Here is a 23,205-nt window from a genome sequence, read left to right on the forward strand (position 1 = left end):
GTACACAGAGCGCACGGCATGAAATGCAAAGTGAAAGAAAAGGTCAATAGACCTCTGGTTATATATTTTTAAAAAAAAAAGACATCTATAAATAGCTGCATTTATTGAAGCTGCTTCCTTATCAGGAAGCATGGAGCTAGGAATTAACGTCTGCCTGCATCGGAAATTCTTTCAGACTGCAAGCCCAAAAAGGAAATTTCCCTTCCAAAGCATCCTGGCTGTTCTGTGGCGGGCTGTTTTTTCTCTCCAAGCTGTTTGAAGCAGCTAAGCAGGGCCCTGATTCGGCCCCCGGGTGCTGCTGGAAAAGTAGAAAGCCTTCAAGCATTTGAATGTGAAAAGTGGAGGCACCCAAAGGAAGGCTTAAGGAAAACAAGATCTAAAACGCGGGTGGCTGGCCATCTTTGTTAGAAGTCCCTACTGCTCTGTCAGATGCTGACTGAGAATTAAATCTTCCCCATGTCCTTGCCTCAACTCTGCTGGTGACGTCACGACACGTCACGGGCAGCTGTGCGAGGAGAGGCCATTTTTGGAACGCTGATAACGGCAGAGGACAGGGGAGGACTTGCTAGGTTTGAGAAGAAGAGTAGTGAAGGCTGAGGAAGGAGATTTACAGACTGGGCAAGGCCAGTGAAGACAACCATGCCAGACAGAGGTACAGAGAGCATGCGGGTAGGAAAGTGCCCGAGAGTGGACTTGAGCTCCCAGAAATCGTGGGTCATTAGAGGATAAAGCTCATTTCCAGTGTGACTTAGGGAAATCAGTCTCAGTGCTATGTAGACAGAACTCTAGGCCTTTTCTTTAGTGAAACAAACAAGGACATACAAGCTTCTCTTGGCCCTTGAAAATGAGGAAGCCACCCCTTTACACAGGCTATTTATCAGCTTTGGAAACTGAAAGAGCCCTAGTGAGCTGGGCATTGTGTGAGGTGCTACGCATAAGTTAGCTCTGATCCTTATGGGGAACCCTCGCGAGTAAGTGTATTAGAAAGGTGAGTTTTAGAGAAGTTAAATCATCTCTCTAACAGAGAGAGGCAGCCCTGGAATGCAAGCCCACTCAGGTCTATCTGGACCCAAGTCCTTCCTACTACCAGGCCTTTTCATTTGGAAACGCCAAAAAAAAAAGCAGTGTGACCTGTTCCCAGGTCATTCCTGGTGAAATGCCAGGGAATGTGGGGACATGAATGAGCCCCAGTCCTGGAGCTGGCCCTCTCAGGCCTTCATGGCCAGCTCTGTCCCTCTGGTTGTAGACAGAAACTGAACGTCAACCTGAGCTCACGAGAGAGTGAAGAGAGGGGAACAGCAGAGACGGGTGGGAAAGACCAGAGTGAATTATCCACAGTAACCACCTCGGGTTCCCGGTGGAAGCCGACCTGTTGAGGTTCAGCTCAAATGAATGGTCAAGTGCATGACCAGGGCCAAAGTGCTCCCAGTCCCTGCACCCATAGCCGCCCAGACTCCAAAGTCAGCACTGCTGCTACATCCAAGGCCACAAGACTCCGTCATTAATGTGTTCTCCCCAGAAGCCTCAATGGTGACTTCCAAAGTAGACACCACATTCGGCTCTTCCAGGCTTGGGTGAATCTGGTCAATTCGGTGGACCTATCGGAGCTACAGTCGCCTCATCAATAAAAAAGACTTAGTAACACCTACTTCAAGGACGGTTGCATGATTAAATGAGATAATACATAGAAGCACATGCTGTTGCTTGTAACAATATAAAATATGAAATACGATTATATTTCATTCCCATTTTTGCCTCTTCCCAGGGAACAAAATTAACTTGCAAGTATATAAAATTGTGGGTTGCTCTAGCTAATTAGGAAAGTGAGGCACTGCATCTCTTTTCACTATCCTGGTTCTAATATAGCCTTGCTCGCCACGTGACTGTCTTCGACTCAGCTACTCTGCTGAGAAGGCAAAATCACCAAGTGGGTGAGCCACGAGGTAACATTTCCAAAGGAAGGCATTAAATTAAATTATTAAACACACACAAGTAGGAGTAGTAATGTAAGAATTTTGAAAGATTCACAAGGAAAGGAAGTAGAGCCAAGGGACTATTTCTGGTGTTCCGATTCTAGAAAACTCTAAGCAGCTATTATGGCTATTTATTAACCCACAACATCATAAACCATAACCCTATTAAAAATGATGAATGAGTCCTAGGTTCTGATTTTTAAATATCAATTCACAGGGGTTTTAGAAGGTCCAACCAGCACTGCAAAACGCGGAGCCTCTGAGCAAAGAGATAATGTCAGCCTGTGATTAGATGTGATTCTATCAGCTAAATCCAATATGACCATGTAAAAAGGAATTTAAAATAAAGAAAGGACATTTAGTGATTTAAATTCTGCCTGATAAGTCTGAAGCATACTTACTATAATCAGATGGGCAGCCCTGAGCATCACTGTTAGAGGCTGAGGGTTGGTACCACCTCATGAGGCACCTATGGCTGCCCCCTCACCACACACACCTCCCCAGGAATTTACAAGAAGGTGGTCTTTGGGCAGACAAATTAGAAAAGTCTCCCCGCCAGAGGTGCCTGGGTGGCTCAGTCGGTTAAGCATCTGCCTTCAGCTCAGGTCAAGATCCCAGGATCCTGAGATTGAGTCCTGTGTCAGGCTCCCTGCTCAGCTGGGAGTCTGCTTTTCCCTCTGCCCCTCTCTCTGCTCGTGCTCGCGCTCTTCTCTCTCTCTCAAATAAATAAATGAAAAATCTTTAGGAAGGAAGGAAGGGGCCTCACATCATGAGGCCCCTAGTGAGAATGAGGCAATGGCTCTTCTCTTCAGTGGTTGGAGAATCAAGAGTGAGCTCCTCTAGGGACTCTCGGGGATCTTTGGTCCTTTAAGTGTTTTCAAGGTTCAACGAGAGGCTCAGTTCCCATTAAGGACTAGAACTTTGTGTCTTCCACCCACCCGCTATAATTGTTGTACTTCAGCTATTCTACCCTCAAGCTTAAAAAATAAGTCAGTACCCTTTGTAGAAGGAGGAAAAAATATAAAGAAGAAGCCCTTTCTATCTTCTCAATAAACATACTTGTGTCTGCTCTCCTAGTAAAACAGGCAGGTTCCAGAAATCTGCTGCAGGACTGCTGACAGGCCCGGCCTGCGCATGTGGGCAGCGAGGAGGCCAGGCCAGGATGGCTCGGGGCTGGCCCCCCTCCCCTTGGCTCTCCTCCTTTCCTGGGCCCAGACTACCCCATCTGGCCCTAGCAAGTCCTCTATAATCACAACTTAACACTTTGCTCCATTTATCACTTTGTTTTTATCATAGGCAAATAGAAGGAAAGGCATTACTTTCTACTTCTCAATAGCTTGCTAATTTGTCACACTGTGTCTTCAGATTGGGTAATCCTGGGGTTTGCAGAACAAAATGGTGAGAAAGCCTCAGTATGAGAATCTTCACCATTATGAGCCCTGCCTTCCCTCCAACCAGGAAGGGATATATTTTGACTTAAGAACGAAAAGAGAAAAAGAGTTCAGCAAGAAGGTTTATCGGGAGATCAATGAGGACAAATGGTTTGAAAAGAAACGACTTTGAGGCACACCAGTCTGGGGAGTATCTCTTTAAAACAAGCAGCTAAAAATGCTTTCAACCTAGCAATACCATAAATGTCCTGCTGCTGTCTTGGCTTCCAGATTCTTCCCCGTACTTTCCATGAGCATTCCACTGGGAATTGTCTGGAATCCCAGATTAAAACAGCAATAACCCAATTCCCTTGTTAGAATATTTATTTTCTTTTAGGTTTGGAAACCCAGCTGGGATGCATCTTCAAGTATATGGCACAGCCTCAACCATCCTAGGGGCTACATGAGATGTTTCTCAAACAGCTCGATGGGCAGCTGAATCCTGGAACAGGAGGAGGAGGAGGGCAGCTCAGCCGCATGTGGAAAGCCCCAGCTGAGGACAAACAGCAAGAGCCTGGGAGCCTCCATTTTCAGAGGATTCAGTCCAGATGTCAGGACCAACAGGGCTCATGCAGATTACCCGGGAGGTCTCCAAAGTCAGGCTGCCAGCGAGGAGGCATCGCCCTGACCTGAATCCATACTCTAACACCTGATTATATTCTAAGGTCGGCAGTAATACGCTACAATCCTATATCTGATCATTATATATGTAGGGATCCATCCAAGGGACATAAAGTATTCCACAATTCATTGACCAGTTAGAAGATTCAAGCCATAAATCATTTCTGCCACTATAGCCACATCGGTGAATACTGGCTACATGTCAACCCTGAATTCATCCCTCTATCCAAAAAGTACTTACTAAACACAGTTACATAGTAGCATAATAGACAAGAGCCAAGGCTCCGGAGTCAGACGGAGCTGAGTTTGAATCCCAACTCTAACCCCGACTAACTATGTGACCTGGGCAGGTTCCTTAAATTCTCTAAGCCCTAAATTCCTTATGCATGATGTGAATGTTAAAAGAACATCTACCCTACAGGTACTTCTGGGAGAATTAAATAAAATAGTTTACATAGAGGACTCCACACAGTTCCTGGACCAGGGCAATCCCACAACAAATATGAGCTATTACAGTTGTGTGCTAGGCGCATGGTAGGCCCTGTACTGCGTGGTAGGCAGCCCAGCTGAGGCCCATGAGGAAACCGTCTACTCCGGAAACAGTGTTGATATAGAAGAGATGGTTCCAAGTATGGAGAAGGACTCCCTAAGTGAGATTATGATAGCTTAAAGTGAAAAGGGCCGTTAAACATTCTCTTGTTGCGTCACAATATTGTCTGGTAGGAAAACTGGGTATTATAATGACTGACTCACAGTCAACCAGCTAGTTTAACAGCAGAACTAATTAAGAATGAAGACCTTCTAACTAGCTAGTTTGGTGTGCTTCTTTGTTTCTTCTGCCATGGTAACTACTTATGGGCAGGCAGTCCTGTGGTGAAAGGGCTTCCAAAAATAAAGGCATCCAGAGGCAAACCAAGAGTTAGGGCCTCCTTGCGGGGGATGTCTCAAAGGGATAAAAAGCTATGAGAGAAATCTCTGTTTGGGCCAAGCGTTCATACATTTTTCTTCTCTGTACTAGACTTTAAACTCTGTAAGGGCAAGGAGTTTGGTCTGCTTTGCTCGCTTCGGTATCCCCAGCACCCAGAAAAGTGTCCGGCGCAGCACAGATAACCAGTAACTATTTGCGGAACAAATAAATGAACGAGATTAGACAGTAGGAGTGTTTTGCCGGCATGGCATAAGCGTGTTCGATTTGGAAGTGACTATTCCTGAAGTGAATATGCCAGTCACAGGACAGCTTCTGGAGGAAAAGATGCTATTACCTGACTCCGGTATCTTTTCCAGTCCCGTCTACTCCCCTGGGGCCTCAACACTCCGGTTTACCAAGGACAGGAGAGCCTGCCGTCATGACCCTCGCACGGCATGACACGGCTACAGTCCCAATCTCATCTTTAAAAGTTCATTGTGGAGAAGATGGGAGAGTGGAGCTCTGTCCTTGCCCAAGTGAAGCTGGAATGTGCTGTCACTTACAGCAACTTTGTAAATATAGACGGACGCAGCAAGCTGGAGGAGGGGAAGGAAGGGCTCCCATGGCCCTCAGCTCCTCCCCATAATCCCAGCTACCTCCTCACTGGAGGAGAAGGGATAGCCAGCAACATTCCCCTGTGACCTCCCAGCAACACAGTCACCTGATTCCCTGAATTCTCACAGGGCGAGCAAAGAGGAGCCTACATCCTCTGTCTCTTTTTGTTCTCCACTTTCAGCAAGCAACCTTCTGGCTTCTGAGGAGGGATGGAATGAGAGGAGGTGAATATCCTGGGGAGCCAAGATAGGGCCAAGGTGACCCCCCGTGTCTTCTACAACCTGGACCTGTGCCCTCGGGACAATGTTCAAGCCAGAAAACCTGGCATTTTCTTGGCCACTGTGATCAGGGTGGGAATCAGGTGACTCATTCTCCCCAGCTGCCCCATCACGCTGTATCATGTAGGCTGGGTGGCAGCACAGGAAAGAAAGACAAAAAGGAAATGACAGGTGTCGGCTGCTTTGGAGGCTGGCCCCAAGAGCACAAGTGTGTTGGCCCTGATGCTCTGCCAAGCTGCAGTAGAGGATTCAGACAGGGAGCTGGGAGAGGCAGGGGGAAGAGATGATCTGAGAGAGAAAGGTGGAATGAGTGCAAACTGACCAGAGCTGCAGAGGCAAGGCAGGTGCAAGAGAACAGGAGAGGAGAGGAGAAGAAAGGACGGAACGGAGAGGCCATATCTAGGCAGTAAAATGAAGCAAAGAAAAGCAGCCAGCATGCATTTAAAAAAAAAAAGAAAAAAGGAGGGGAGGCTCTGTAAAGAAAGGAAGAACACATAGCCTAAAAGCAAAGCAGGGAGGGAGTCTGACTCAGAAACTGCCCAAAATTTAGGGTCTTATGAAAATACTAAAAAGAGCAGTCAAGTGTGAACTTAGGGAGACAAACTTTCCAAAAAAGTTCACTTTGCCTCTTAGGAGATCGAGTGCACTCTGCCCTATAGTACACATTTCCAGATGTTGGAGGTAATGTGGCAGCAAGGGCCAGGAGTCTCAAGCTTTTCAATGGGCTGCAAAGCAGCTTCGCAAAGTGGGCGCCGAGTGACAATTTCAGAGCTTGCCCCTCTCCAGCCCAAAGCCCCGCGCCCCCGCCCAGTCAATCATTCCCCTCTCAGTCTGTCTGTCCTTCTGGCCGTGGTGTTGTGCGTCCTCCCTCCCAGCCCCGCGCACACGCGAACACTCACGCAGGTGCGCGGGCAGACGGATCGAGTCGTCCTCCATCCTGAGCGCTCGGGGCACTGGAACATGAAGTGGAGTCGAGGAAGCGTAACTCGGCACCGGGCTCTCGGGAGGTGTATATGAAATTCGTTCCTGCTGTTAGAAAGAAGGGCAGGAAGAGGGGAGGGGGAAGAAGACAATGAAGGCTTAGAACTGACTTGGGTGTGAAATCAGGGAGAGGGGTGGGGAGCAAAGGGGAGAGAGGGGGCATTTGAGCGCAGGTGGATCAGGCTTCACAGCAATCCCCCTCGCCCCCTCTCCAGACACTCCATCCACTTAGTTGTCTTTCGGATCTCCAGCATTTGGGATTTTTTTTTTTTTTAAAGATTTTTATTTATTTATTTGACAGAGAGAGACACAGCGAGAGAGGGAACACAAGCAGGGGGAGTGGGAGAGGGAGAAGCAGGCTTCCCGCAGAGCGGGGAGCCCGATGCAGGGCTCGATCCCAGGACCCTGGGATCATGACCTGAGCCGAAGGCAGCCGCTTAACCGACTGAGCCACCCAGGCGCCCCCAGCATTTGGGATTTATAACAAGGCTCTGGAAAGGCTGAACATAGGGCTTCTTTGGACTCGGGTCAATAGGTGTCCATTTCCCCCTCTCTGCGCTAGTGGTTCGTTCAAGTGAAGAGGAGAGACAAGGTAGAGGAAATGAAACAGCATATCCAAGAGAATGGCTTAAAGACTACTCTCTCAAAAATTGCTTGTCCAAGTCCCATAATTAATGTCACCCATACATTAAAACCTCGTTTCCTCTTCTCTGGCAACATCCCCAGCTTCTAATACAAATATGATTCTGTACTCAGATCCAATGAGAGGTGAGCTCAAAGTGATGGCTTGTAAGTTCTAGATTTAGTTCATAAATCTACAGCAAGATTCTTCTATGGTCTACCTATCTCATTATAAACCAAAAATATCCACTGCTTATTTTTTTTCCTTTATAGCAGGGAATTATCTGCAACATTAATGGCAGCTCCTTGTCCCTTCATTCTCCAACTCAGAATCGATACTTCCCTTCCTTCTAAAGTATTTCAGAGCTCATTCAAGAACTGTCTGCAGTTAAGGCAAGTACTGTTTAATTGAAGATACTTACTCAACTGACAAGGAAAGGGGGGAGGAGGACTTCTGCAGATGCACTGTTTAAATTCAAACAGACAGTGTTTGTTAGATCAATTAAAACAACTGGATGGGATGGGAAGGATTATTACTAGGCTTTAAGTTAAAACACAGCAAATATTGGCAAGGAACTGACTATTATGTTCAGCTAGAAGAGCAGTGCAATTTGCATGTTAGATCAACTACTCTGACTTAAAGTCCATACATAAATAAACATAACTTCCATTTGTTTCTGTGGTTCAACTGGGCAAAGTAAAGTGGGACATACAAGGTCCAAAATTAGTTGGGGGAGGGGCGCCTGGGTGGCTCAGTTGGTTAAGCGACTGCCTTCGGCTCAAGTCATGATCCTGGAGTCCTGGGATCGAGTCCCACATCGGGCTCCCTGCTTGGCAGGGAGTCTGCTTCTCCCTCTGACCCTCCTCCCTCTCATGCTCTCTGTCTCTCATTCTCTCTGTCTCAAATAAATAAATAAAATCTTAAAAAAAAAAAAAAAAATTAGTTGGGGGAAAAAGACCAGTAAGATGCCATTATGAAAAAATCAAAATCAAAAAACAAAAATCAGGAGCAAAAGAAAAATCACAGATGGAAATAAAGCAAAGGGGGTGTTTATGTTTTGGAAAGACGTTTCTCCAACATTTTATATTCCATCAAATGTGCAAAGGGAAGCAGGGGAGTCCCCCTGGCTCTATAACCAACTTAAAGCTTCTCTTTTGCTCAGAGCCTGGAAAGTTTGGTGGTTGTGGTAGGAAGTTTCGATTTTAAATTAATCTATACATATTTCTGTAATTTCCGAATGGAATCGCTATACCTTCCCTGAGGCATCTTCTACCAGCAACTAGGGCATTTGGAATATTTCCATTTAGACATACATCCTAAACTTACCTTGTGAATTTCTTAATTAAAGGCAGGAGTACACATCCTAGATTTCATTTCTGTCTCAATCAAGATGTCCAGTGAAAGGTCACCCAGAGCAAAAGCTTCAACTTCATTTTTCTTAAATTTTACCAAACATCACACATATTCTGAGCAACTCTAGCTTAAGGAGGAGTTACACTTTTTGGTGTTTGGTTTGGGGTTTTGGGGGTGAAAGAGGCAAAGACATCAACACACCTATGGAACACATACAAAATCTGTTGAAGAGTTTTTCAAAGTGAGGTGGGCTTTTTAAGCATTCTAAACACAGTCTGTTTTCACAAATTCTCCACACACTTCAACTCTCGGGGAAAAAAAAAAAAAAAACCCAGTCCCAATATATGTCTAGATATCTTATCTGCCGTTAACTTTATTCCCAGAAATAGCTTTGTTTTGTTAGGGTTTTTGCAGAAGTGAAACTGTTGATGAAGAAAACATAGTGCAGCCAAAGAGTTTTTCAAATGGCATGGCACAAGTGTGAGAAAAAAAAGATGGCATTTCATAATACGATGACTGTGTCTTCAAGTAAAGAGAGACTCACCAGATCCTGCAACTGGTCCCTGGGACAGGCCACGTCATCCCAGCTCCCTCGCCCCTCACCAAGTCCATCAAGGGCGAAAATGGAAGAAACCCAGCCCCCAAAACGATTTTACTTTGTTTCCTGGGAAATCTACCTCTAGCCTACTTCTAAGAGTCAAGCTAGGTATCACCTTTAAAATGTATATATTCTGACTTGCTAAATTATCACTGCTGTCCCTTCATTTCACTGTCCTTTCTCAGGAGGCACCCCCCCCAACCATGTGCGCACTTCGTCGTGGTTGCCTCTCCTTCCTGTTCGACTGAATTGCCACACTCCAGTGTTCGCCCTGGGATTTTATACCACCCCCCATGTCCAAGCAATTCTAGATGGAGACAGACTCTACATTCTCGTTTCTACCCAGCGATATTCCATGCAACACCATAAGCTCGGGACGGGAAGCTCTTTTTAAAAGGTTCCATGAAGAGATTTGTCAGTAGCAGCAGAAGAGAGGGTACCTTGACCAAGAGGGGGAAAAGCAAAATACGCTTCTAAGACCTTGAGCAATTTGCTGGCACAAATTACACACCTACCCTGACCCTGGGTTCAGCAACCAGCAGAGCACTCAGGGGACCCCGGAAAGGACACCGCCCAGGACGTGGGCTTCTCTCCCGACCGAACAAAACACACATCTGCGAATCCCACACTGCAGGTTATCTCCCTTTGTCTCTCTTTCTGTTAATTTCTAGGGCGACTCACATGGTTCACGTTTTTTCATCTATTCCTATAACCAGGCACTTAACATCGACAAGGCACAACCTGCAGACTATCAGCAATTAGAAATAGGAAACAAACACCATCTCAGATGGAGACATCTAGACAGAGAGACTTAAGGACATCCAGTTTCTCAAATCAAGCAAACCTCTTTATCCTCACAACTGCTTCTGTGGCCTGACCCTAACAAAGGGAAGGGGAGTACCCCCTTACAGCTCATTCACCTCAAAAGCAAACTGTCGTCAGATGAAAACCAGAGGTGTTTTGTTTTAACAGTACAGAAGGGATAACGATTTTCCCAAGAGGATTATAACCACTGCTCTAATTAAATTAAAATGCTACAGACAGTGATATTAATGCATTCAAGTGTTGTAGGGGGATAAACTGCCCGCGGAGGTCAATGATGTGACTGAAAAGGCCGTGATGTGGTTACATTATTGTTTATATGCTAAAAAAATAAAATGTGCGGCTCTCAAATTTGCAGATACAAACTATCGAACCAACCTACAGAACAAAAGGGAAGCACCTAATGGGGGGCGGGGGGCGGGGAGCAGCACAAAGCTCTGAAAAGAGAAAATAAGGCTAAAAATAGTTTTAGGCAAGGGATGAAATGTAAATTTCACTAACCATTATAGAAAGCTTTTCTTTTTTTTTTTTTAATTTAAATGGAATATGGAGTAGGGTTGCTGCAAGCATTTAACTACCAGAACCAAAATGAGGTCTATTCCCTGTCCTCCTTCCTCCCCCAAACCATGAAGGGCCAATGAAGGGTACCCACTGGATTCTGCTCATTTTTAAATCAAGTGCTTAGGAACCTGTGACTATCACATAAAATAATCTTAAAGATTTTATGCTCTGGAGGAGAATGATATTTTCCTCTCCCCTCCTCCCCACCCCATGACTGCATATCACAGAACTGAAGAGTCAAAAAATGATTATTATTACCAAAAACGTCTTCCTTTTTCAAAATTATTCAATATAGAGCTTCCATAAATCATCGGGATCCCCCTGGTGCATTTACACATTTGTTTTTACACCATTAGTTCTTTAAAGAGGCTGAAGGGTTGAGACACTTAGAGCCTGTTGCTAATTAAATATTAACTTTCTGGAAATAAAGATAAAGTGTTTCTGGAACTGAGAAAAACAGAAGCAAAGTCTGGTTGTACTTGCAAAAAGATGGTTTACAGGTCATTTTAAAGATTCCTCTAAAGCGGAGACGTCCCGGATTTAGGCACTATTTTCCAAAGTAGCCCCCAAACCCACTATGAATGCCAGATGACCCCAAGGAGGGTTTCTGAAGCCCGTCGTGTACAGGCCTGAGGAGTGCCACAGAAACAGACGGGGTGACCACTTCTCAGGGAACTATGGTAAAAATTCTACAGGTGCCCTTGCCTCCTGCTGCACTTTGGTGTCCCTTCACCGCCTGAAACTGACACCTCAGCCAAGATGGCAAATAGCAGGCACCCAAGGTCCAGCGGGCACGCTGGTGATGCTCAAGCTTTGCAGGGAAGGAGCTCTTTTTCCCCCTGCAGGGTTTTAGGAAAGCTGCGGGGAAAGCTGATGCTTGCTTGTTACTACAGTCTGTCGTCTACAGACCGAAGAGAAGACATGTCTCTCCTGTAGGAAGTGATTTACCAAGATTCACTAAACTGAAGCCGAAATGCACAATTATTTAAATACATGCTTCTGGCTGCAAAATGACGCAAAGTGGTGGCTAGAGCTTTCATTAACCAGTGAAATCCAGATGTCACCCAAAAACTGAGCAAGACAGAAACTGGAGCGGCACGGTTTTCGAGGTTTTTGGCACAGTGGATGCAAACAGACATGCACAAGAACCTGAACTAACACACTCTCGAATGCCAATTTCTTTCACTTGTAAATTCACGTTGAGTATTTTGTTCGCCCCCAAAGGTGGTGAGATCAACTTGGAGAACTTGGGGAAAGATGCAAACACCAGTCTGCTTTTCTAAATACACACTGTACCCAGAGCCACAGGCCACGGCGGCTTTGGCATTTCCCCAGAAGGAAGCCGTATGCCTTAGGATCTGGGATATATATACCTGGGGATCTGAGGTATTCAGACATGAACTCTGAAGTAGAAAACCAGCTCCATCAAATCCCAGCAGTGACGCTGTGATGCTAGCTTTCCATCCCCTAGGGGCTCCAGGAGACATCTATCCCAGCAGCCCGAGCAGACCCTCCTCTTAGCTCCTCTCCTGAGAGAAACATCCCTCTGGGTGCCGAGCCACGGGATTTGTACTGCCCAATCGGTCTTTGGCTTTTCCCGTGCCTGCAGTAATTTCAGGGGGAAAAAAGTGGGGATACCCTGTGCAAATTAGGATAGGTGGAGCTACACTCCTGTTCCCTGCAGCTTCTGTCCGTGTCGCCCAGATGCCCATTCAGCCCTTGGAAGGGGGTGTGGGAGGATGCACCCGACAAACCACACACACACCGATGGGAAATCTTCCTAGGAGCCTGGCTTCACTGGTCTACGAAGGGCTCTTGCCTTGGACATTTGAGCAGACAGGTTCAGGACCTGAAATATGCAGATTCCTGTATATTTACAACTGAAATAGCCCCTTCCTCACCTTCCCGGCCTAACAGCGTATTGTGTCTGTCCATCAGACACAATTAGTTACAGCATCTGAAGCCTTTCTTTTGCCCAGAACTATGCTATCTGTGCACAGCAAAGTGAATCAAAAGAAATGTGAGCAATGGGCCCCCTGGTCAAACATTGCTGTAAGAGGTCACGAGGGTATTTTTTTTTCCCTATGGTTGTTACGAAATACTTCAGCATTCATCAAGTGTCCACTAGGAGCCAACGCCTGTACTGGACATTATAAATTCTGCCACCGTCAAGTCCTCGAATTTCCAAGATGGCCCCAATATTTAAAATCCTGTATCACTTTACCCATACATGTGCATGGGCCCTCATAATAAATACCTACACCCCTCAGAACAGATGTGCCGATCTTAGTTGTAAGATAAGGTCACTGCAACCATCAGGAAGGGGAGCTAGCATTCAGAGAGCACTTGGAATGTGCTGGCCACGAAGCCTTTATTTTAGACTCACAATAACGCTGCAGGGAAGGCACGATCATCTCCAGTCCACACAAGGAACCTGACCTGAAGATCACAGGGGTTAAGCAATGCCGTTGAAGTCTCCAGCTCATGAGATGGTATGGCTGGTATAAAGAGGAGAAATAAGATACTACACTTAAGTAGCACTGGCCCATCGTCAGTGGCTTCACAACTTATGGGGAATCCCCAGAGAGAAGTCCAAGCTTGTAAGAATCACTGCAGCTCTGGAATATTCCACTGCTTTGTGCCGCTACCCCTCACAGGATTGTGTGGGGTTCCTGAGAGTCACGCCACAGAGCCGCCTAAGCCAGGGTGCCGACTTTCTGAAGCCTGTTACTTATCCAATTGGGAACACAGATGGAGGGAGTAAATGCATTTAGCTGAGGAAGGGACTAAACCCGACATATGAGAGAAGTTCTCAGACCTCTGAGCAGAGGTAGCCATTAGGATTCATCCAGGTATTACCTGCGGGACACAATCCGAAGAGTCACCAGGGCCTTTGCAGATTACTGGTGCACAGGATGACTTCAGAAATCTCACCTGAGGTTAATTTTTGAGTAAAAATATGTTACTTTTATCTCTAAGACTTTCTTTAACAACAATAGAACACATTTCCCTTACTCAACTACTTTCCATTTATCTAGTGAGCAGCAAATCTGAATGTACAAGTGAGACAGGAGCGGTGAGGAGGAAAGGCCCTGTCAACATTTAGTCAGGCCTCGAGTGAGAACATCTGTCTACCAAGAAGGAGCTGAGTCTGTCTCCAGAAATCTGAGTGGCCACAGTCCCATGACGCTTCTCCAACAGGCAGAAGAGGCAGACTCCATTCTCTCAAATGAGGAATGGATAAAGGCACTAAGGATACATGTAGCCTGTAGGGAAGAAAAGAGTTAAAGGATCCTTCTAGAGGTCTTCAAATATGGGAAGGATTAGTGTGAGGCAGAGATAAGGGCACCTTAGAGGGCAGGGCCGGCCACATATACCTGTGTGCTAGAAACATGGACGTGGTGTATTATTCCCCCTCAAGCCAGTTGAAGCTGAGGCTCAAAGGTGACTCTACAAGGGGTTCCTACACGGGGAAGGAACTCAAGTAGAACTTGAAGATGCCTTAGGACTCCCAAGATACTGTCCCTATATGATCTCATACCCCCTGGCGAGTCACAACTTATTAATTACAGTGTGGGCAGAGGGCAGAACAGATCCAAACAGAGCGTCACCACCACACTCCCCTCCTCTCCCCATCAGAACTCCCCAAAACCCTCACAGGATGCAAGGGTTCTACCAAATATTATTAGAAACAGCACTAGTGTCTAGAACTAGAAGCCACCCCTTTAAGACAAGCACCAAAGCAAAAAAACAAAACAAAACAAAAAAAACCCAAAAAAACAACTCAAATAGATTTCCTTATTGTTCCAATTTAAAACATTTTAATTAAGATCCTTTCCAACCCTGATTTGGTATGAATTTCTTTCCCTTTTTTTCCCCCTGAATTTCTTAAGTATTTCTGACATGAGTTATAAGCAGAATCTCAAGCTGTGATTCCCTTGCATGCCAGGTTGTGGTTTCCAGGGAGGTCTATGCTTAAAGGATGCTCTGCTTAAAGGATGCTCAGCTCACTTGGCTGGAACCCAGTGCTGACACAGGTGAGGTCACAGGCTTTCAACCTGGATGGGAAAATTAAACACGTGTGCTCCGTGGCCCCAGCTACCCCCCGAATCCCTGCCATGATGGAGATGACCGCTTTCGCTCTGAGTGGAGATTAGGTGAGCTCACCAACATACATCACCACTCTTGGAAACCCCATGAGAGGGCATATCCTACTGATAGTGGGTCACACAAGTGTAATAAAGGTGGTGTGACTTTATTTATACACAAGCAGCAGGTGTTATCCCTGTGAAAAATCAAGTCTCGCTGTTGGATTTATCCAGAAATGCCCCAGAGCTCTGGATCAACCTTTTGAAAAGAGGGTCACTAAATCCTTTCTTCCTAACTAATTCTAATAGCAAAAGAAATAGGTACTTAAATTCACAGCAGCTTATGTCTTGGGCACAACAAAGTGGCCAAGTTCGGCTCTTGATTAGCTGCTTTCTCCTCCATTAATGCCATTCCCCTTAATGATGTGGCTATTACAATTAGCCAGGATGTGGTGTCCCTGCCTGGGGCTGACGAGTAATGAACTGAGAGAGCTGCTATTTAGTTATATCAAGGGCACCATTAGAGAGCACTTCTCAGTTTCTCCCCCCAAAGGAGAGATACCTTCCAGGCATGTTCCACCTGCTGTGTGACGCTCTCTAGAGCCTTCACAGTGCCCCTGGGGTGGGGGAGCCAAGTCCCCTGGGGCCGTGGGACCTTAAGACCTGGGCCAAGAAAGATCGCGGGTCAGACTTGTGCAGAGCCCAGGGGCAGAATACATGGTTAATGCACAGGTTGTTGCTTCAAACCTGTGCATTAACCATTTGTCCCTCCTCCCCTTCCACCTGCTGCCTCGTGCCTCCTAAACCCTTCACCCCTCCCCCACGCAGCTTTTGTCTCTGTGTTACAGCACCACTCTGGGCTTTGCTCATCTTCACTTCTTTCTTGAACGGCTGTATCCTGGAAGTCTCTTAAAAGGAAGAGAGAGAGAAAGAGAAGCTACCCACAACCCCAGCTGTCTGCTGGGGGTGGTTGCAGGGGAGGCAACTCAGACCTTCTTTAAAACGAAAAAGCCATCTTTTTACTCTAAGAAATATTAGGTTTTAAAGATTTGACACCAGAGCAAGATTTACATTCCCATTCAGATGACAGTAATCCAGAGAAACACTGAATAAAACTGAATAAGGTCTCTAAAAACGGCAGCCCCAAGGAAGCTCTGTGCATGAAGTCCTACAACTGCCTCACGGATTTGGTCCCTTTGCAGCGAACCAGGAGGCACCCACCCCACCATGGCTCAGTCTGTAAGGCAGAAGGCTGGGGTACAGCCCCTACCATGGTCAGACTGAACAAATTTCCTTGCGCTCCATAGATCAGATCATTCCCGGGCTGCCTCAGGCAGAGAAATAAATATAAGCAGAAAAAGCCCTGTAAACTACTGCAGATTACTGGTGCACAGGATGACTAGAGTAAGAAGCGCAAATTAGTTCTGGAAAAGATTTATATCTCTGGAAAATGTTTGCCACCTAAATAATTTCAACAGAACGACGTAAGAGCACCATACTTAAAAGGCAGTGGAAAAGAAAGAAGTCAACCTCTCCTCAGCGTTGCCGTCTGAGAGACTGGCATACCCATACCCACCCTCCACTGTCACAGAACATTATTTTAAAGATAAATGAGATTAAGCTTGTAAAATATTATGAGTTTCTTCAAACAAAGGCTCTCTATAAATGCAAGGCTTTATTATGACAGGGAATTTGAGAAGTCCCAAATAAAGCACTACTTTTTGTGTATGCCTTAAGAATTAAACCTGTCTTTATGTTGTAACATGAGAACTTAATTAAAACCAAGACAAGATCGACATGACCTCACTCTGTAACTGACTGAGGAATTAGGGCCAAATTTATCTCCTATCCACCCCCCCCAGCCTCTACACCTTTAGAAAGTAACATATAAACAACCTTGAATACTGATTACGAGTGTCACACACCCGCGTTTCCTCTTTCAGAGAAACTTTTCCAGAAGTAACAACCCTCATGGCAAGTATCTTCTACCTCTACTACCTATGCTTATCAAAAACCTTAGAAATTCCCTGATTCTTAGACACGAGACTCCTGATAGGAACTCAGAAAGGGCATCTTCTCCTTCGCTGTGGTCATGGTTAGAAAGACCACGGAGTTTTGTTTTTGACAATGGATTTCTGTGTGTCAGAGATGACAGCAGTGATTATCAGAATATTAAACAGCTTGAATTAAGGAAATTCCTGTGCTACACTCTTGTAGCCCTGTTGTTAAGACTAACAATTTACTGGGGCCCCTGGGTGGCTCAGATGGTTGAGCGTCTGCCTTCGGCTCGGGTTGTGGTCTCCAGGTCCTGGGATCGAGCCCCACGTCTGGCTCCCGGCTCAGCGGGAAGTCTGCTTCTCCCTCTCCCTCTTCCTCTCCCCCTGCTTGTGCTCTCTCTCTCTCTCTCTGTCTCTCTCTCAAATGAATAAATAAAAAAAAAGAATTATCTTCAGGATAGTTAAAAAAAAAAAAGACTAACAATTTATTTTAATAAGATCCATGCCTTCATTATAACTACTAGGGCTCCACAGTATATGAAAAATATGCTTGAATTTCCATATACTTCAAGGACTCGGGATCAGTTAATAATCAAGGAAACACACATTCCACATCAGGCATTCTGAATCTTGGCTGCACAGGAGAATCATCTGGAGAAGCTTTAAGAAGAAAAAAAAAATTCTGGGGCACCTGGATGGCTCAGTCAGTTAAGTGTCTGCCTTCGGCCCAGGTCATGATCCCAGTATCCTGGGATCAAGCCCCATGTCGGGCTTTCTGCTCGGCGGGGAGTATGCTTCTCCCTCTCCCTCTGTGCTCCCTCTCTTGCTCTCTCAAAAAAAGAAATAAAATTCTTAAAAAAAAAAAAAATTCCAGTATCCAAGTAAATCAGCTAGGTATCAGTATCTTTAAACCTCCCCATGAGATTCCAATATGCAGAGGGTAAGGCTGAGAATCACGACACAAATAAATATTGTAAATCAACTGATTATCGTTCACAACAGTTTTTTAGAAACCTTATTAACCAGGCGCCTGGGTGGTTCAGTTGGTTAAGCACCTGCCTTCAGCTCAGGTCATGATCCCAGGGTCCTGGGATCGAGTCCCGGGGAGCCTGCCTCTCCCTCTGCCCCTCTCACCTGCTTGTTCTCTCTCTCAAATAAATAAATAAAATCTTAAAAAAAAAAAAAAGAGAGAGAGAGAGAGAGAGAAACCTTATCAACCAATCTGCTAATGGTCCTTCCCTCCTGAGTAAGTTGCTACTGTTCTGCCTTTAACCATAAAATGGAGATTATCCGTGTAATTCAGGAAGTTCCTGACTAATGACTACCTGACCTACATAGGAACAAGGGCCCTAGACAGGTGTGCCTGAGCTGGTTCCTCTTCTCTCCCAACTGCCTCCGGAGCTTCCTCCCAAACCCACCTGCTTCACTTTCTGGAGCTCCACACAGAGCCTGTGTTCTCAGCACTGACTGCACTTGAAGTGTGTAGCAGGACAAGGTTGGTGAAGGAAAAGCAAGAAGGAATGAAAATCCATTTCACTTCTGGCCTGCCCTCCCTTCCCCCTCTTGCACCCAGAAGGGTCTGTCTGTCTTCGTGTACCCAGACCCCTGACCCCCTTCTTGCTCAAGAATGAATCCGCATCAAATAGCTTGGAGACTGGGGAGCCTCTTTTCCATGATGGCAGTCAGGGCTGCATTTGTGCCATTCTAAAGGGGTGAGTGGACCCCATCTGCCCCCAAAGTAACCTTGCTACTAGTGAGTAGGTCTTTATTTCGTACAGCTCAAATCTGAAGAAATAACCTGAGCAGCCGACTTCTTAATAAAATCTTAGAACCCTCAATTAGTAGAAATCTTGAGCCTGCTAAAGCTCTTTACCAAGATACCCTTCAATTACCAAAAGCCCTTCAATCACAGGCTGTTCTATCCTAACACCCCTAAGAGTCATGTCACCGCAACTAATACAAAACCTAGTTGACAGATACAGGAATTGAGGTTGAAGGGTTAACAAGATTCTTGAATGAATCACATAACCACTCTGGATGAAGTTTAGCAGTCCTAAACTCAAAGTTGTCATCTTTCTACAGAGTTACTTTCTGCCTAGAATGGTCTTTAAACTCTTGGTCATCATGATAAAACCTGGGTATAAAGTGGCCCATAAGGGGAAGGGCGGCTTACTCAAGAACCTAGCTGAGTTATTTATTCATTCCTTGATTTAAAAACAAAACAAAACAAAACAAAAAAAACAAAAAACAAAAAAACACTCTTGAAAAAGGCCACTGAAAACTTAAGTTCTTCCTCTAAAACAAAATTTTCAAGTTTCCAGGCAATCTTGATGTTATTAGTATTTTATCTCCTCTTCCTTTAAGCAAAATACAATTCTGCAACAGCAATAGAATCATGGCAAGAACGCGACTTTAGCATCTGAAATCCACTCAGGTGTTGAAACTACTACAGCGAATAGTAAGTCTCTTTGCATCTTTAGAAACCAACTTGCAAACCAAGCTGTGAAAGCACAGTGCAGCGTCACCTCCAGTCAAGCCTCACCAGTGGTGTCAAGAGCTCCAACACGGAGCTGCCAACAACCGAAATCTATAAATAGGAAGATCTGGAAAGTTTAACCAAAAAGTTGAAATAGGGACTCTGAAAACCACTTGGAGCTGGGATGGTCCAAACAGGAGCTAGCTAGCAAAGGGCTCCTATGTCCCTTACAGCTATGGAATTCCCCTTTAGTTGGGTTTCTTCATGTTCCTTGCCACAAGCAAATCAAATCTATACTGACGATCACCAAAGTTTCTGCCCAAAGAAAAGGAGCAGGGTCTGAACAGACACAAATGACAAAGCACTAATGTAGTTCTTTGCTTGCATGAGAATCAGTGGTTTCTGAGTACGGTGAAAATGCATTTGAAAATCATTCTGATTAACACAAGCAAAGCTACCCTCTCAATGAACTTACTAAGACCTGTTTTCCAACCGTCAGTTGTCATAAACACACCCATATAAAGAAAAGCACAGTAACATAATGGGGAAAATGGGTCTACAACTTTGGAAATCTAGCAACTTTCCCTATAAGAGTCCTAATAATACTTCCAGTGGGTTGCACAGGACATTATCTAGACCAAGGCTGCCCAGCAGAAATACAGTGCGAGCTACATGTGTAATTTAACATTTTCTACTAGTCACATTAGAAAAGGGGACAGGTAAAATTAATTAAATAATGTATTACATTTGACCCAATGTATCCAAAATATTCTCTCTTTTTAAAGATTTTATTTATTTATCTGACAGAAAGAGAGACGGTGAGAGAGGGAACACAACCAGGGGGAGCGGTAGGCAGAGGGAGAGGCAGGCTCCCCGCTGAGCAGGGAGCCTGATGCGGGGCTGGATCCCAGGACCCTGGGACCATGACCTGAGCCGAAGGCAGATGCTTAATGACTGAGCCACCCAGGTGCCCCCAAAATACTATTTTGAAATACAAATCAATTCATTTATTGAGATATGTTCTTTTTTTTCACAGTAGGTCTTTGCAATCTAGTGTCTAGTTTACAGCCTAAATCAGACACCAAATTTTCACTGGAAATACTCGATCTGTATTTAGAGTTCGCACAATTTACAGTTGAAAAGGTAAATACATATACCCGAGCTGTTCCAAACACACTTTAAAAGATTTTTAATAAAAATCAAGTACATTTTAAAATTAAAATTAATTAAAATGAAATAAGGGGCGCCTGGGTGACTCAGTCGTTAAGCGCCTGCCTTCAGCTCAAGTCATGATCCCAGGGTCCTGGGATCGAGCCCTGCATCGGGCTCCCCGCTCCGCGGGAAGCCTGCTTCTCCCTCTCCCACTCCCCCTGCTTGTGTCCCCTCTCTCACTGTGTCTCTCTCTGTCAGATAAATAAATAAAATTTTAAAAATAAATAAATAAATAAAATGAAATAAGTTAAGAACTCAGCTTCTCTGTTGCACTAGCCATTTCCATATATAGCTACTGCATATTGTGGGTTAGATACTGGGACAGTGAGCACCCCACAGGAATGAGTGGAGGTCATAAGGTGTGATGTTATCCCACATCCTTTCTGAAACATCATGAACTCTGGGTAGACAATGACTACAGATGGCCCATGGTCCTCTTCTTGCATTTCTCCAATTGCAATGGTCAGTCATTAGAGTCCTCTAAACTGAAAGCCATTTACAGAGAAGGACAAAGGGGACAGAGATACCTCCTGCCCCTCTACTTGGTGACGATGAGCCTCTCAGCACTCAGCAGAAAGAACCCAGGAGTTTGGACTCCATCAAGAGAAGTCTTTTACTTTCTTCTTCTTATCAATATCTATCTTCTCTCTCTCGCTTGCTCCCTCTTTTTAACTACCTAACAAATTTCCCTGGGAGCTGCAGAACAAGTTTGTTCAGGACACCACTTTGCAGCTTCAGCTCTTCTCCCCAGTATAAATGATCACTGTGCATTGCAACCTGCCCTCACTTGGATGTCCTTGAACTTGGCCACAACCTTTCTTAGGCGATGCCTAGAAATATAACCCACCTGGAACTCCTAAAGCTTTGGGCACTCTGTTTAATAATAATTATTTCTCCCATCTACAATTCTGAACCATAAAATAGAGGTTTAAACTTCTCAGAAGACACTTTGCACTCATCAGAGGAATGATGTATCTAGCCAGGAGAAAACAGAACCAAAGTGGAAGTAAAGCCCTATACAGAGTACATGATACAATTCTAAGTTCCTTGACAGCAAGTCGCGGTTGGACCCATGCTCACCTGCCTGGAGTCAGCAGGGAAAGCAGAAGCTGAAAAGAAACACAGGTGCCCTGGCCTGGGACTGATGCTCCACCGGAAGGACATCCCAGCATCCCTCCCCCCATATGCTCCATCTCGTACTAAGTCTAACCTCAACAGTTGTAACCCAACTTACATTTACCCTTCTAGCGATTCTAGCCCATCTGCATGTGCCTTCTCTTCCTCACAAGACTGAAGAACAACACAAGTGTGAGCCTGAACAAACACTCAATATTCCCCGCACACTGATTCTTCCCACTGAAACGACAAAAACCGCAAAACGAAGGAAGGGCAGACTTGCGGCTCTGAGTCCCCAGCTACAAAATGGAGACAAGGGGGCAACCTGGGTGGCTCAGTTGGTTGGGCGTCTGCCTTCGGCTGAGGTCATGATCCCATCTCAAAATGGAGACAAGTGTACTGACTGACTGACGAAGTTTTGAGTAAATCAACTGAGTTAAAATACAGGAAAAAGGCCACGGAAACCATGTTGCATTCTCCTCATGCAGTGGTTCCCACTACTTTCAGACCTAGGTTCAAAGACGAATTGCTGCCTCCCTGGTCCACAACTTTCATCAAGAACTAACAAAAAATTCGTATGTCTTGTAGCATTTTACGTGTGCAAAACAGATCACTGGGAAGAGAAGAACAGGCAGCGTTTTCCCCAGTTGAGACTAGAAAAAGAAATCAGCCTCATTTTCAGAGGCTGGCCTTGACTGTGTTACACCTAAACTGCAGACAAAGAGGGGTAAGGTGAAAAGCTCCACATGACCCGGAGTGTCTTTTTTTTAAAAGATTTATTTATTCATTTGACAGAGACAGACACAGCAAGAGAGGGAACACAAGCAGGGGGAGTGGGAGAGGGAGAAGCAGGCTTCCCGCGGAGCAGGGAGCCCGGTGCCCGGCTCGATCCCAGGACCCCGGGATCATGATCTGAGCCGAAGGCAGCCGCTTAACCGACTGAGCCACCCAGGCGCCCTGACCTAGAGTGTCTTAACACCCAAATAAAAACGCAGTTGTCGATCACTTTCTAGTTCAATAAAGATGCTAAGACAACTTCCTATAGTTGAGTATAGGTTTTCAGCTCTATCATCGCAACTCAGAGCTTTAAACAGTTCCCTCCCCTGCATGGGCTCCACTGCCCATTCAGGGTTTCCTGTCTTGCCTCTCCTCCTGTCTCAGGCCAAGCCCCCCCCAATCTGTGCACGCCTGCCCTTCTCTGCAGATCTGCCCCTGAGTCTGGATCTAGGTCTTGACTTCAGTTTCTTATTTCCGGGTTGATGGCTTGAGGGAGCTTGGACTTCCATTTTCTTGTCTATATCCATATTGGGGGCCTATACCTCACCTTCACCTGCTTCTTAGATCCCCGACAGCACCCTGTGTGCCCCAGACCCTCCCACTCACCCAGGAGGGAAGGCTGTCATTAGCAGAAAACTCCACGTGAGCAGGGACTTGCCTATTCTGTTCCTTTTGTACCTAGAGCAGTGCCTGTGGGCTGGCACTAGGCACTCATGGATGGATAGATGGATGGATGGATGGATGGATGGAAGGATGGATGGATGGATGGATGGAAGGA

At 45.5% G+C, this 23,205-nt stretch overlaps 1 protein-coding gene across 1 annotated transcript in view; it reads right to left on the minus strand.

The window, feature by feature from the left end:
* Positions 1–23,205, minus strand: part of ETV6 (ETS variant transcription factor 6) — a 235,021-nt gene that overhangs the window by 135,689 nt on the left and 76,127 nt on the right. The window contains exon 2 of the mRNA XM_044915454.1: positions 6,724–6,853. Within this exon, the coding sequence (XP_044771389.1) occupies positions 6,724–6,853 (130 nt within the window). The remainder of the gene's footprint in view (positions 1–6,723; positions 6,854–23,205) is intronic.

The sequence above is a fragment of the Neomonachus schauinslandi genome, chromosome 5, assembly GCF_002201575.2.
Source record: "Neomonachus schauinslandi chromosome 5, ASM220157v2, whole genome shotgun sequence".
Classification (NCBI taxonomy): Eukaryota; Metazoa; Chordata; class Mammalia; order Carnivora; family Phocidae; genus Neomonachus; species Neomonachus schauinslandi.